Genomic DNA, 14,208 nt, shown 5'->3' with positions numbered 1-14,208 from the left:
TCGGGAACAACGTCGATAAATTTTAACGACATTCCGCGTGACTTCGTTATTCCCTTGCTTAGAGCCTGTGGGGATCAAAGCGCCCGCTTTTCTGGGAGACGTTAAGTCGTTCTTCTTCCTCCGTAGAGAGGGGTCGGAAGCGAGCATGCCGTGCAATGCCCAGGGGCATCCTGTTCCCGTAACCAGGTACTAAATTACCCATTGAAAGGCATCGACTACCGTGCAGCCTGAATCATTGTCGCGCGGTTTACTCGGCGTTCTTTGACGGACCATGAAACGAACCAGCTCCGTCCGCTCTTCCGCGTGGTTTTTTCTTTCCATTTTTTTTTTTACCTCGAAGGAAATCGCCGATCACGGGACAATGATTACCGTAAGTCCATTAAGCGGCGACGGTCAGGTGCAAATCCTGTCTCCGCGCGAGTATCGGGTTCGGTAATTCGATACAGTTAGTCCGATAGAACAGTCTCGAGGTTCGTGGGGCGGTCTTCATATCCCTGGTTTGCTAATCCCACGACAGAGCCGGTCGCCACGAAGAAGCCAAAGTTCTCGAGTGACGCGAAGAAGTCCTGGTACGATCGCGTCACCGGCCAAGATCTCACCCTGTTCTGTCCCGCGCAGGGGTTCCCAGTTCCAACCTATAGGTATACAACCGCATTCTAATCGTTAGGTGTTAGTCAAAGAGCATCGAGCTCACAGCATGCCCCTGTTGTCTTTGTGTGATTCGTTAGAGCCGGTCGGCAGCAAAGCGCCAACGTTGACGGGCAATTTAAAGGGTGGCTGGATGGAGAACAAAGCGGCCACCAGCGTCGTCCTCTCCTGTCCCGCGCAAGGGTACCCTGTGCCTTCGTTTAGGTAACTGTTTTTCCCCCTCTTCCTTCGCGGAGCACTTAACCCTCGACGGTCGTGGATCTGCCATTGCCACTGTCGCGGAGTTTCGATAGCAAGGGTACTCCATTTTAAAACCCCCGTAATATCTGGATCTGTCACCCTCGATATCGCACAACTTTTGTTCGAGACATTTTTTCGCATCTCCATTGTCCTTCGAGATACTTGTCCGGGGTGATTAAAATGGGAAACCTTGTCCGCATCTATTATTTCGGTTAGTGGATCGATCAGAATTCTGGTACACTGCGAATGACAAATGGATACGCAATACTTGGCTGTGTAATAAAGAAATTTTGATCCACTATCGAAAATATAATAGGGGTGGAAAGTAAACGTGCTCAATCGGTACGCAAAGCTAGCCGATTGAAATGTAATTTCGAACAATTGGATACAAAGACCGTCGAGAGTTAGCCCCGAAACGAGGACTCTTGGAACCCGTTCGCTCCTTGGAGCTTGAAGACCTTCGCGGCGAGTTGGATCCGGGGCGGTGTAGCATTGTTCTCCAATCGCTGAGAACCGAACGGTACTTATCGGTCCAATTTGTTTCCATTAAGCTGCCTTGGCCTTCTTTTCCCCCCGTTGTCCCCGTCCCGTCGTTGTTCCCGCTTCCGACGTTCAAAGTGGAACAATTAATTTCGCCCCGTTCGTCGCGCGTGTGCATTGTTAGAACCGGTCGGCAGCAAAGCACCGGCGTTCACGGGAGACGTGAAGGGCGTGTGGCTGGAAAAGGCAGCAGGGACCAGCGGCGTGTTGCCGTGTCCGGCGCAAGGATATCCCGTTCCCTCCTATAGGTAAAACAGCCACAAGCAATAATTAAAAAGACTCGTCGCCGATAGGACGCGGGCAGCCATCGACCGCAGGGAGAAAGTGTTCTCCGGACTCGTTATTCCGTCGGTCGCTTTCACAGTCGTCGCTTCCTCTCGTCGAACGTCGTTTCTTTGCTCCATTTTGCGATTGGGGGGTCCCCTGTTCCACCGCGATTACGCAACCCTACGATAAGAATCGCGCGGGTCGAAGGGCATTACCTCGTTGACAGCTTTTGTTTTGCGTATGATCAGAGCCAGTCGGGAGCAAAGCGCCAGCGTTGATGGGGATCGTTAAAGGAATAATATTGGAGGCCAAATCGACGTCCAGCGTCGTGGTATTTTGTCCAGCGCAGGGCTATCCCGTGCCTTCGTTTAGGTAAACGTACGATTCTTAGCTGAATGCAACTAATCGCCGCGATGCACTCCGTTTATCCACCGAACGTGACTAAAAATATTGTGTATCGTCTTTGGTCGTACTCTCGCTTGGTCCAACGTGTCTACTAACATATCAACGCCTTATCGTCGGACGATAATTTATCGGTGAAAAGATTAATCTGTCTTGTCCGACGATAATGCGAGAACAAAGCGTTTAACGCACCGTGACGCACAAATTCTGATCGCATGCCCACGCGTACGTCCGCAGAGCCGATTGGAACGAAGGCTCCGGCATTCACGAGCGAGTTGAAAGGGGGTTGGCTGAAGAAGAGGGCCAAGTCCAGCTACGCTTTGTCGTGCCCGGCTCAGGGACATCCTGTGCCCGCATTTAGGTAAACATTCGCCAGTCTGGAGTCGCATCTGCGTCCCCCTAAAATGTTCGTTAAACCGTTGTTCCGAATAGAACCGGTCGGGAGCAAAGCGCCAACATTGACGGGTGACTTAAAGGGCGGTTGGAAAGAAAGGAGACGCCAGTCGACCGTCATCTTGTTCTGCCCGGCTCAGGGTTATCCCGTGCCCAGTTTTAGGTAAACGTTCCTTGGATTCGAAGCGTGACTTTGTGCTCTTTGTAACCGCCAGAGCCCATCGGTAGCAAAGCCCCGGCGTTGACCGTTGAAATGAAACACGTCTGGAAAGAACAGCGTACACTGTCTAGCGTGGTGCTGACGTGCCCTGCTCAGGGATATCCTGTACCCAACTATAGGTAAAACGTTCTCAGGAGTCCGTAGCACAAACGACGTACACGAGTAGACCTTACATTTCATGGACTTTTGTGGCCCAACCTTACTGCTCTACCGACCTGAAAATTCGGAGGTGATTCTAGAGCTCATGAATACCTACAAAAAAGGTTAAACAACATTTCCGTAAAGAATCAAACAAATTTGTAAGAGAAATCGACAGGGGGTGGAGAAATTTTTCGGCAAAAAAAAAAATTTCAAATTGTTTTCGAAAAATTATTTTCGGTTGCAGGGGTCAATTACAATCATTTTTGGTGAATACATATACCCCCGAAATCCTGCTCAGTTACGAGAAAAAAATTCCTTACCGAAAATCTACTGTCTGACCATATATTACATTTTTCCCTTAAATTTCATGCGTATCTTTAAAACATCATAGCTCCTGAACGGATTGGAGGATTTTAATGTTTCAACATGTAATGTTGAGCTCTAGAGCACCAGAAATATGGGCTGAAAAAGTACATTGGATGTAAGGTCTACTCGTATGCCTCGTCTGTGACCGTAGTCTCAAGAACCGCTCGTTTCTTTGCTCGATAGAACCGGTCGGTAGCAAAGCACCCTCGATTCTCGGGGAAAAGGGAAGCCTGATGGAGAGGCGCACCGGTACGCACATCGTGATACTCTGCCAAGGGCAGGCTTACCCTGTTCCAACGTTCAGGTAAACTCGCGAACGGTCCAGCTTTGCCTCTCGCGAATCTTTCCCTCGGAATTCTAGCTCGAAGTTTGTTTCTTTTTCTGCGGCGAAGAACCGGTAGGAAGTAAGGCGCCCTCCGTGTCCGGCGACGCAAAACGATGGCAGAAGACCAAAAGCTCGATGGGATTCGCGTTGCAGTGCCAAGCGCAGGGTCACCCGGTACCAGCGTTCAGGTACTCCAGACGACGACCGTTCCCCAATATCGATCGTCTTTAATCCCATTTACCGCATCGAGCGAGCGAATCTTTCCGTTCGGAGGAGCTCCTCTGTACCAATTTAACGTTTGTCGAGAGCTGCTCCGAGCAATACGCGTAATTGTTACGTTGTCAGAGCCATTGGGAGCGAAGGGGCCGAAATTCTCGAGCGACGATCGCGTCAACTCGTTCGCGCGTGCCGCGGGACGCCCGTCGACGCTTCTTTGCCCCGCGCAAGGGTTCCCAGTTCCGTCGTTCAGGTAAATCACAGAGGAACGGTTCATTTACCTAGACCTTCTTCTTTCGCGTGTTTTTTTCATTGGACGTAGAACCGGTGGGATCCAAGGCGCCCGCTTTTCAGAGCGACGCGAAAAGCGTCACCTACGTCAGAGCCGCGAGAACCTCCGTCGCGCTCACCTGTTCCGCTCAGGCCTCGCCGACCCCGACTCACAGGTAACTACAGGGTACTACGATGGTTAAACTAGCTTCTCTCTCGGTTAAATACTATCAAAAGCGATCGATTCTTGCGTGCAATTCCCCGGGAAATCGCGAGATCCAAAAATGGCGGTGGCGCGTTCATCTCGCAGGGCAAGTACGCGCGAACGAAACCTATTACTATAACACCATGCATCTTGTGAATGTCAGAGCCGGCGGGTCGGGTGTCCCCGAAGTTCCCAAAGTCTGCGAAAAGCGATTCCTTCGAGGTGGCGAACGAAGCTGAGACCAGCTTGCTCTGCGACGCCCAGGCGTTCCCTGCTCCCATGTTTAGGTCAGTTGTCCGTCGATTCGAGGCGTACCAATAATTTGGCGATTCTGTAGAGCCTGTGAACGGTGCCAAGCCTAGAGTCGCGTCCACTGCCAAGTACGATGTTCTCGGCAGCCAGGTCGGGACACCCGTAACGATGCTCTGCCCGGCGCAGGGTCACCCTCTTCCAGCTTTTAGGTATTTATCGCGGAACGTTCGCGTGGACAGGGTACAGTCGAGTTGTCGTTTCTCTATCCAGAGCCGGTGAGCGGCGCGGCGCCCAAAGTACCACCCACGGCTAAAATAACAGTCCTCTCGCTACCGGCGGAAAAGTCGCTGGCCTTGCTGTGTCAGGCCCAAGCGCATCCATTGCCGATCTTCAGGTACGCTTCGACGAGCAACGGAAAACGCTCTTCCGATGCATCCCGCAATTATCATCGTCGTTTCTTCGTCCGCGGCTCGATGGACCGCGCGCCCGGAACGGTCTCACTCGCCTGACCGCGTTAAACATCTTGTTCCGCACGCAACGACACCGAGAGTCACGCGAAGATATTCGATCGACAGACCGACGGTCGACGCGTGAACCATTCCTTCGTTTTGGTTTCTAGAGCCGGTCGGTGGTAGTCCTCCTCGGTTGCCGCCTCGATCGAAATTGGACGGCTTGACCACTGTCCAGGGCCAAGCTTCGACGTTGCTCTGCGAGGCTCAGGCCAGTCCTCCGCCTCTATACAGGTGAGCAACGTGCGAGAGCGTCGCGACGTGCTTCCTATTTTGGCTTACAGTCTATCAAACCCACCACACTTTCTGTGGAAAATTTTCACCCGGTCCGGTAACTTGCTCGTGAACGATTATTTTATTATAATAAAGGATTTCTTGGCTAACAAGCTGAAAAAGTTCATTTGATTCTAGACTTCATATCTAAAGTTACAGAGATCGTGATAAAAAGTTGTTCCTGTAGTCTTTTGATATCTCGATTCGTTGCGGTTACACAGGAGTTCACAAAAACAGTTTTTGCACAAGCTATTGGATCTTCTCCCTTTACAAATAATTCTTTTGAAAGACGCGGAATAAATTCTCTATTTATACATGTGTCTCTCTATACACGGTTCTTTTTCGCGCGGTGTTCTTTGGGGAACGTATTTACCGTGTAAAGAGAGAATTGAATGTATCTGCATTTTTATTTGTGGTACAGTCACTGCCGGCTTTCGCTTCAAAGTAGATACTCTTTAACCCTTTGCGTGCCGCGTTATAGAGGAACGAATATGTTTCCTCCCAGGCTGCGTCGCTCGTGTCTATGACAGATGTAAAAAGTTGCACTTTTAGAGGAAACGCTACTCGAAAATTAATTATGTCTTTGGAAGGAAGTTTTCCAGCGCGAGAATCAAGAAATTCGTTATCCCTGTAACGAGAACTGTCGTTCGCGTCCAATTTACCAACCGGAGTTAAACTTTGTACGGAAAGTGTAGTGGGCTGATGAGCTATTAGTCCCCGTCGGCCGGTCGTTCGTCTTCGCGTCTCTTTTCCTCGATGTGACGTCGCGTGCCCCATCGACGACGTATTCGACAACGACGACAAAACGTTTCCCCATCCCGGAATTTTACGGTATTGCAGAGCCACGGGGTAGCGTACGTCCAAACGTGCGGGACAAGGATGTCAATGGACTGAAGAGGGACGTACTAGTTGATCTAATGGTGGGCCTGCCGTGTCCCGTTCAAGGTTTCCCGGCGCCCACGTTCAGGTAGGATAGAGAAACAAAGGGGTCGAAGGTTGCCTCGGGCGGTGGCGATCCTGGTACGGGTATTCGATCGTTTTCCGGCTCATCTCCGCCTTGAATATCATTAGCCAGGCGTTGCGTTGCGCTCGGGTCCTGTTCACAGAACCGACGGGCAATGTCGCGCCACGTATTGCCGGCGAACGTTACGAGGGTGGGAAACTCGTGGACGTTTCGAGGACGATGGTGGTGGCTATGGACTGCTCGACTCAGGGATTTCCTGTCCCAGTGACAAGGTACCGCGACTTTAACGGGCCCGTTTGTTCTCGAGACACAATGATCGCGTTTCAGAGGGTACGACCAAGATTGCGCCCCGGTCGTCGGGCAAGAAATTCGAAAGGGAAGTGGTTTTGGCTGCTAGAGGTCAGGATGTCGCGTTGAATCACGCGCTCCAGGGATTCCCCGTGCCCCTGACAAGGTAGACAACCCCCCTCGTTCGCCCGTCATTCCTAAGTACCCTCGTTGTCGTCGTCGTCGTCGTCGATGAGTCGAATCAGTTGATATCTGTACCTTCCTATGGACCCGATCGCCCCAGGAGCGGCGAAATTGTTCCCAGGTAAGTGGCATGCGATGATTTAATGTGCTCGACTCAGGATGATGACCAACGGGATGGAACCAGAGGTACGTAATTCTGTATTTCACCTTTCGCGACAAGGGGCTCCCGGACGTGCAATAATCACAGTGCAAAATGTCTTTTCACCTTCTCCTAGGTTCATTAGTCTTCTGATCTTTCAGGCAGTCTCGATAGTCCGACAAAAAATGCATACTGGGAGCCCCTTTCTCGCGAAGGAATCTTTGCAACGGTCTATAAACCCGACTCTAATTCTGGATAAATTAAAAGGGAAAATTGACGAGTATTCTGGGCAATAAATGGTATCGTTGCAGAACCGTCCGGTCGTACTGCCCCAAAAGGGACTGGAGACGGCCTTAATAAGTACCGCGGGGTAGAGGGCGAGTCTCTGGCGCTGGCGTGTGCGGCACAAGGCTTTCCTGCCCCGATCTCTAGGTACACAAAAGTTCCGTATAGCTTCTCTCTTTTTTTTCTTTTGTTTGGTCGTTTGTCTTGCTCCGCAGAGCACGGATCCTATTTTCGAAGCGTTCCATCCTTACCCTCTACCCCGTGTCGGGAGGCGGTACCGCAAAATCCGAGAAGTTGGACGTTTGACAGGGACGAAGAGACGAGAAAAATGAAAGGCAAAACGGGAAGAACGAAAAGTAAATTGCCGAATATACGAAGATAGGGGAACGCAAAAGAGGGCGTAGCCTCGAACGAAACGGCAAGGGAAAATGTGGGCTAGGCATGGATAGCGTCGATCCAAGATCACGACGCTCATAGATTATAGAAGAGTAACGAGTTAGGGGAAATTTGAATCGCCGCGAGTACAGACGTTTTTCCCGCGATATGTTATCGTCTCGATTTAAGTTTGAACGTCGATCGCGGCTCTGAAGCATCTAGTTAGAGTTACGAGCAATAGGGCAGGGAAGAGGGTAAACGAACGACTGATTAAGATGAAAAGGAACAGGAAAGTGTCTATCCCGTATCCGGGGCCAATCGGACGTGTTGGTTTTCAGTGCCAACTGGAGCCCCGTGGCGCAACCCCGAGATAGGTGACGGAAGCGCGACTCCGAAAAGGATGCGGGCCCTCTTCTCCTCCGGTAGCCTCGGTGCTGATCCGGGTGGTCCGAGAGGGTGTCACCCGATCATTGGGGCGAACAATGTTGCCCTGCACCTGCACACCTCCAATAAGTCCCACGATATCTGGCTGGTAAGTCCTCGCCGCCTTCGTGTCTCCGTTCATCCGTTCGTGTTTTTCACTCTCCCCCAGCAACCTTCTATCTCTCTCACTCACCAGGAATATTTGTTAATTTTCGTGTAAGTCGCACCTATCGCTCGCTCACCACCCTCCGTTCCAAACTTTTGCAACGTTTACGGGACCATTCGTCTTACCCACGATTGGAAACGGAAGTTTATTTTCGTTTAACGCGAGCTTACCTTTCGTCGATCGTTCGAGCGATCCTTTTCTTGATTTCGGTCGTTCGTTTCTTTTCGTTAAGTTTCATCGGTGTCTCGAATCGAGGAGACGACTCACTCGCTTTCTCCCCTCAGGTACTGTTCGACTCGTCCGTCTGTGTACGCGTGCTCGCGCACTTTTTGTTTCCGCTCATGACGAAGTTGCCGCTGCCAGCCTCCTCCCTCCCACCTCTCCTGACCTGCTCTGCTTTTACGACCGCTGTATGTTCCAGCTGCGCTGAAACTCTCCTTCCTTCTGATTAAGTTTTGCGAGACACGCGCTAATGAGCCGGCAGTAGACAGAAGCCCGCGCCCAGAGACGCCCAAAGCCCTGCATATACATTGTACAGCGTGTCGCTGAAAATGTGGGACCTTCTTTCAGGACCGTTTCGTCGCGTCAGTACGAATCGAAAAGCCCTTTGCCATTTTGCCATTTTACACCGAATAACCTGTAAACGATTAATCACAAAAAATTAAGAACAAGTTCCGGCTTAGTTTTCAAGAATATCGAGATTTGAAAATGCACAATTTAGTTATTCGTTCGGAAATCACGTCGTGGCCGTTTTTACATGTTATCCGGATCCTGCGAGTGCTTCAATTTTTCAGGTGTGACTTCCGGCGCGCGCTGTTTGAATCTCAAGCCAGCCGAGCGCACACGTACGCACTGGTGCGCGAAAAACACACATCGATGCACAGTTACACGCGTCGTGTTACCGATGGCTCTACTTCGAACGAACCTACGTGGTTTTCAATACATTTTTGCACTGGTTTTAACCATAAAATTTGTTTCAATCTTTTAATAATAACAGAATTAATGTACGATCAATTTATCTAGTAGTCGTATTGCACTTAGCTTTAGAGAAACACGATGGTTGGTCAGTGATGCAAGGCGCATGGTTTCGGTCAACGTGTTCGAGATTTATAACGGATTATGGCCAGGAAAATACCACAGATAGAATCCGCGTTGCATGAAAGCAAACGATGCACCGCATCGGGGTCATCGTCCCGCTGGTGTGTTTGCTTTTCATTCTCCTCTCTTCTCTTTATCCAAGATTGACAATTTTGGTCGGGCCAGTGTTTATTCTGCAGGTTTAAAGTCAAAATGCCAACCAAATTACAGTGAATCCAGTAATATATACCCAGTGAAATAATGTATTAAAGTTTGTGCATCGATCGAAGCACGCGCCGGAAGTCGCGTACATTCGAAGCGGTCGAAGGGCTTTCCAATTAATATTTGCTGGACGAATCGGTCCCAGAAAAGGTCCCACGTTTTTAATAACACCCCGCACGCGAAATAAAGAAACGAAACCAGTGTGGAGAGCGAAGCGAAGAGAAACTGGTCTATCGAGAGCGTCGCGCCTCGTCGTTCGACGCGTCCTCGTTTCTCGCGGCTAGGACAGGTCGAAAAGACGCGTTTCTATTGGCTTCATTTCACACGAGATTTTCATTTTCAATATTAACGTACCCGGCACGAAGCTGTCTTCGTCCCGGCGATCGACCCGCAAAACAATCCCCTTCGTTCTGTCGTTTCAGATGGTACAAGTTCATCGAAGGCTCGTCTCGTCGTCAACCGGTGCAGCTGAACGATCGCGTTCGCCAGGTCAGCGGTACACTGATCATCCGTGAGGCTCGTGTCGAGGATTCCGGCAAATACCTGTGCATCGTGAACAACTCTGTGGGCGGTGAGAGCGTGGAGACCGTGTTGACAGTGACAGCCCCGTTGGCAGCAGAAATCGAGCCCAGCACCCAGACCATCGACTTTGGTAGACCAGCCACCTTCACCTGCAACGTTAGAGGAAACCCCATTAAGACGATCTCGTGGCTGAAGGACGGCAAACCCCTTGGACTGGAGGAACCCGTGCTCAGGATCGAGAGCGTGAAGAAGGAGGACAAGGGAATGTATCAGTGCTTCGTCAGAAACGACCAGGAAAGCGCCCAGGCAACGGCTGAGCTCAAACTAGGCGGCAGATGTAAGTCCAATATCGCAAAAACGCTCGTGGCTTCTGGCTTTTGTCAGACTGGGGGGCCTAATTAATTAAGAAGAAACGTTTCCACGTCCGCAGTCGAACCCCCGCAGATCCGTCAGGCCTTCGCCGAGGAGACTCTTCAACCCGGACCGAGCATGTTCTTGAAGTGTGTCGCCAGTGGAAACCCAACTCCTGAAATTACCTGGGAACTCGATGGCAAACGGCTATCCAACACCGAGAGGCTTCAAGTAGGACAGTACGTTACGGTGAATGGCGACGTGGTTTCTCACCTGAACATCTCCAGCATTCACACCAACGATGGTGGACTCTACAAATGTATCGCCGCGTCAAAGGTAAGGAAGCTGCGTTCTCGGGTCTCTTTTTTGTTGTCCTCGAGGACAATGAGGAACGAAGGACGCGGTAATGATCGACGTTTCGCGTGATTACAGGTTGGATCCGCCGAACACTCCGCTCGTCTGAACGTCTACGGTCTGCCCTTCATCCGCCACATGGACAAAAAAGCTATCGTCGCAGGTGAAACTCTTCGTGTGACTTGCCCCGTCGCCGGATATCCGATCGAGAGCATTGTATGGGAACGAGACACCAGAGTTCTACCGATCAACAGGAAACAGAAGGTCTTCCCCAACGGCACTCTTATCATCGAGAACGTCGATAGAATGAGCGATCAGGCCACCTACACCTGTGTTGCACGCAACGCCCAAGGATACAGCGCAAGAGGAACACTCGAAGTCCAAGTTATGGGTAAGTCTGTCTTCCTTTACTCCGCTCCTTTCACAGGGAACATCCGCGAACTGCCCGACGCCAGTTTTCGCGAAACTTTGCAGACTTACGGAGCATTCGATTATTAAAGGGCATATTTTTTTAATTAGAGACGGTCGAGTTAAAGAAATGTTGAGTTGAAAATAGATGGGGATACAGAAACACCTTGTATGGTGCTAATGATAGTGTGTTTACATAAAAGAGATATATCATTTTTTATCAGCAACTATTAAGTTTGAGTTTCCATGGTTAGAAGGAAATATGCGTCCCTTAATTTTCGCTGCTAGACAAGCCTGCAAAGGTTCATAAAGATCGGTGTCGGCAGACGTTTATCGATTATATCGATCTCGCGAAATCGTAAACGGAAAATTGATCTAATCGAAAGCAAACTTTTCTACAAAATTTCTTAGCATCGAATTGGAAAATTGGATTTCGAGTAATCCAAAGTTCTTTTCGCCGAGTTTTAGGCCGTTTGAAAAATATGTGTTCGACGAGTAGACGATCGCGTGCGAAATCGTTGACGGAGCATTCCGTGAACCATTATTTACAGGTATCCCAGGTGTTCGACGATCCGACGAACGTTACACGATTAGCGTTCGACGTTCAATTACAGCTGTAACGATTCTTTCAGCGAAACTTGGCTCCTTTCGACGGTGTCGATAGGGCCGGGGTTACATCCTGTCGAATACCACGGTCGAACCGTGGGTCGCGCGAACAGTACGTAGACTCGCGTAAATCGGAAAACCGCGAACGGAAAACGGACACGGACACGGACGCGGACACGCACACGGACGACGAGCCCGTTGCAGATTTCACGAACAAGTTGATCACGGTAGCGCGAAAGCGTCTCGAAAACGAGGCACGAGCGCTTCCGTTTGGAACGTTGGAAGTTGGTATGGCGGTGGCCGACGATCGACCGTAAGAAATCTGGTGCATTCTTGTCAGAATTGTTCTCTCTTCGCGCGTCCACCACATTTGTAGCAACCGCTGCTCGACAGAGTATCGCGTCGCTGTACATATTGCCGGCCAATGGGTTGGCTGCGCGTCTTGGGAGTACCTTTTCGCGCGCGATGAAATCGTTTCGGAGCTATTTTCGGCGGGAATTTTTTATCACGACGCAGCCAGCCCGTCGACTTTCGCAGGACCACACGACGTTACGACACCGTTCATGTTCACGTACATACATACATGCGCTCGCGACCCGACACCAAACCATACATCGCTCCTCCACCCTCAGTGCCGCCCATGATAGAGGAGTTCTCGTTCAAGAAGCTACCCATGAACGCCGGAGAGTTCGCTAATCTGCAATGTTCCGTATCGTCCGGTGATCTGCCATTGAACATACGTTGGAGCTATCCCGGAGAAGAGATGGGCGGTTCCTCCGGCGTAATTGTGACGAAGGTCGCGGATCGCGTTAGCATGCTCATGATCTCAGTCATCACCGCGAGACACGCGGGAGAGTACGTTTGCACCGCTCAAAACGCGGCTGGAACGGCGTCCCACTCGACCACGCTCACCGTCAATGGTTTGGGACTATGATCCGTTCCTATGGAGTACAGTTTATCGCCTTTATTTTACGTTAATTTCGTTTCGTTGCGTTTATGCACAATCCCTGGCAAAGAGCACAGTAGCGAATCCCTCTTGAACATCCTGGTCCCCGACGTCCTGCATCGAGAACTCTAACGTTTCCGTCGATCCGTTCGATACATACGTCGTCGATGGTGCGCGCTAGAATGGACGACGATACTCTAACGTACGATGACTTCAGTCGGCCCGCAGCTTCTGCCGATCGCTTTCAATGCCGATGTCGCCAACTCGGGAGACTCCGTGTCCGTGCCCTGCTCGATCTTGAAAGGCGACATGCCCATGGACATATCGTGGGCGTTCAACGGTGTGCCGATCGACACGTCGAAAGACGCTAGTATCACGATCACGAAAATCAGCAAACATCTGAGCACCCTTAGCATCGACGGCGTCTCAGCAAGACACGCCGGAGAGTATGCCTGCTCCGCATCGAATCTTGCCGGTTCCGTCAGTCGATCAGCAACCCTAACGGTCAACGGTACGATTCCCTTTTCGTTCTCCTTCCTCCGTTCCCTCCTCCACGATTCCTGTTTTCGCTTCTGCCGATCGTTCCTCCCACGTAACCCTTCCTCTCCTGTCGCGCGTCAGTCTCATTCATCGCCGCCATACCAACCCCATCGCGGATCACCCGCCAGGATCGGCGTACCTAGGATCGATAGTAGCGTCGCCTCGACTCTTCTAGTCGTTGTTTCCAGTCGCCCCGCAAATACTGCCATTCACGTTCGGGGACGAGCCCGCCAGCTGGGCCGAGCTGATCTCCGTGACTTGCACGGTGACCAAGGGCGATCAGCCCCTCGAGATCTCGTGGGCGTTTAACGGGGCTCCGATCGACAGCCGCCATGGATCCGACGTCGTCATAGCGAGCACGAACAAGAAAAACAGCGTCCTGACTATCGAGTCGGTCGCGGCTAGGCACGCCGGGGACTATACTTGTTCCGCGTCGAATCGCGCCGGTGCCACGACGCACTCCGCTCGGCTAACCGTAAACGGTACTTGCGTACAAGTTATCTAACTGTCGCCCTCGCCATTGCGCGTATCCTCTCATCTTCCTAGACCTTTGGCGATTCTCTTTCCCCCCCCCATGCATTGTTCCGCCTATCTCTCGACGGTCCTCCAAGATCTATCCACGCGTAGGACCGACGATCCTTTGGTACGATCGACGCTCGGATCTGTGATCGCGCGCGGCTGCGACCGGAGGCTCCTCCGTCCGCTTCAGGTTCTCGAACCAACCCTTTCTCGATCAGTTTCTGTTCGTTCTTTTTCACGTTCCGTCGTTTCCCGTCTCGTGGTTCGATCGCGCAGTCGCGCCACAGATCCTCCAGTTCTCTTTCGGCGACGAACCCCTCAACTCCGGCGAGATGCTGTCGGTTTCTTGCACGATCGTCAAGGGCGACTTCCCGCTGGCCCTGGCGTGGACGTTCGACGACACCCCGATAGACTCGGGCAGACCGGACGTAAATATCCTAACCACTAGCAGGGTCAGCTTCTTGAGCATCGACAGCGTGGCGGCGAGGCACGCCGGAAGATACAAGTGCATCGCGACCAATGCCGCTGGATCTGACAGTCACATCGCTGTACTCTCGGTCAACGGTACCCCCT

General features: G+C 51.3%; 1 protein-coding gene across 1 annotated transcript in view; it reads left to right on the top strand.

Annotated features, from left to right (window-relative positions):
• The window catches only part of LOC122395647 (Down syndrome cell adhesion molecule-like protein Dscam2), a 65,088-nt gene that overhangs the window by 29,055 nt on the left and 21,825 nt on the right, over positions 1 to 14,208 (top strand). Inside the window, exons 8-10 of the mRNA XM_043393411.1 lie at positions 9,812 to 10,248; positions 10,342 to 10,598; positions 10,695 to 11,007. Coding sequence (XP_043249346.1) covers positions 9,812 to 10,248; positions 10,342 to 10,598; positions 10,695 to 11,007 — 1,007 coding nt within the window. The remainder of the gene's footprint in view (positions 1 to 9,811; positions 10,249 to 10,341; positions 10,599 to 10,694; positions 11,008 to 14,208) is intronic.

This window comes from Colletes gigas, unplaced genomic scaffold (genome assembly GCF_013123115.1).
Source record: "Colletes gigas isolate AHSC1104 unplaced genomic scaffold, ASM1312311v1 Colletes_gigas_Sc00001, whole genome shotgun sequence".
Lineage (NCBI taxonomy): Eukaryota > Metazoa > Arthropoda > Insecta > Hymenoptera > Colletidae > Colletes > Colletes gigas.
Note: the sequence above shows the minus strand (reverse complement) of the source record. Positions and strands in the feature narration are given on the sequence as shown.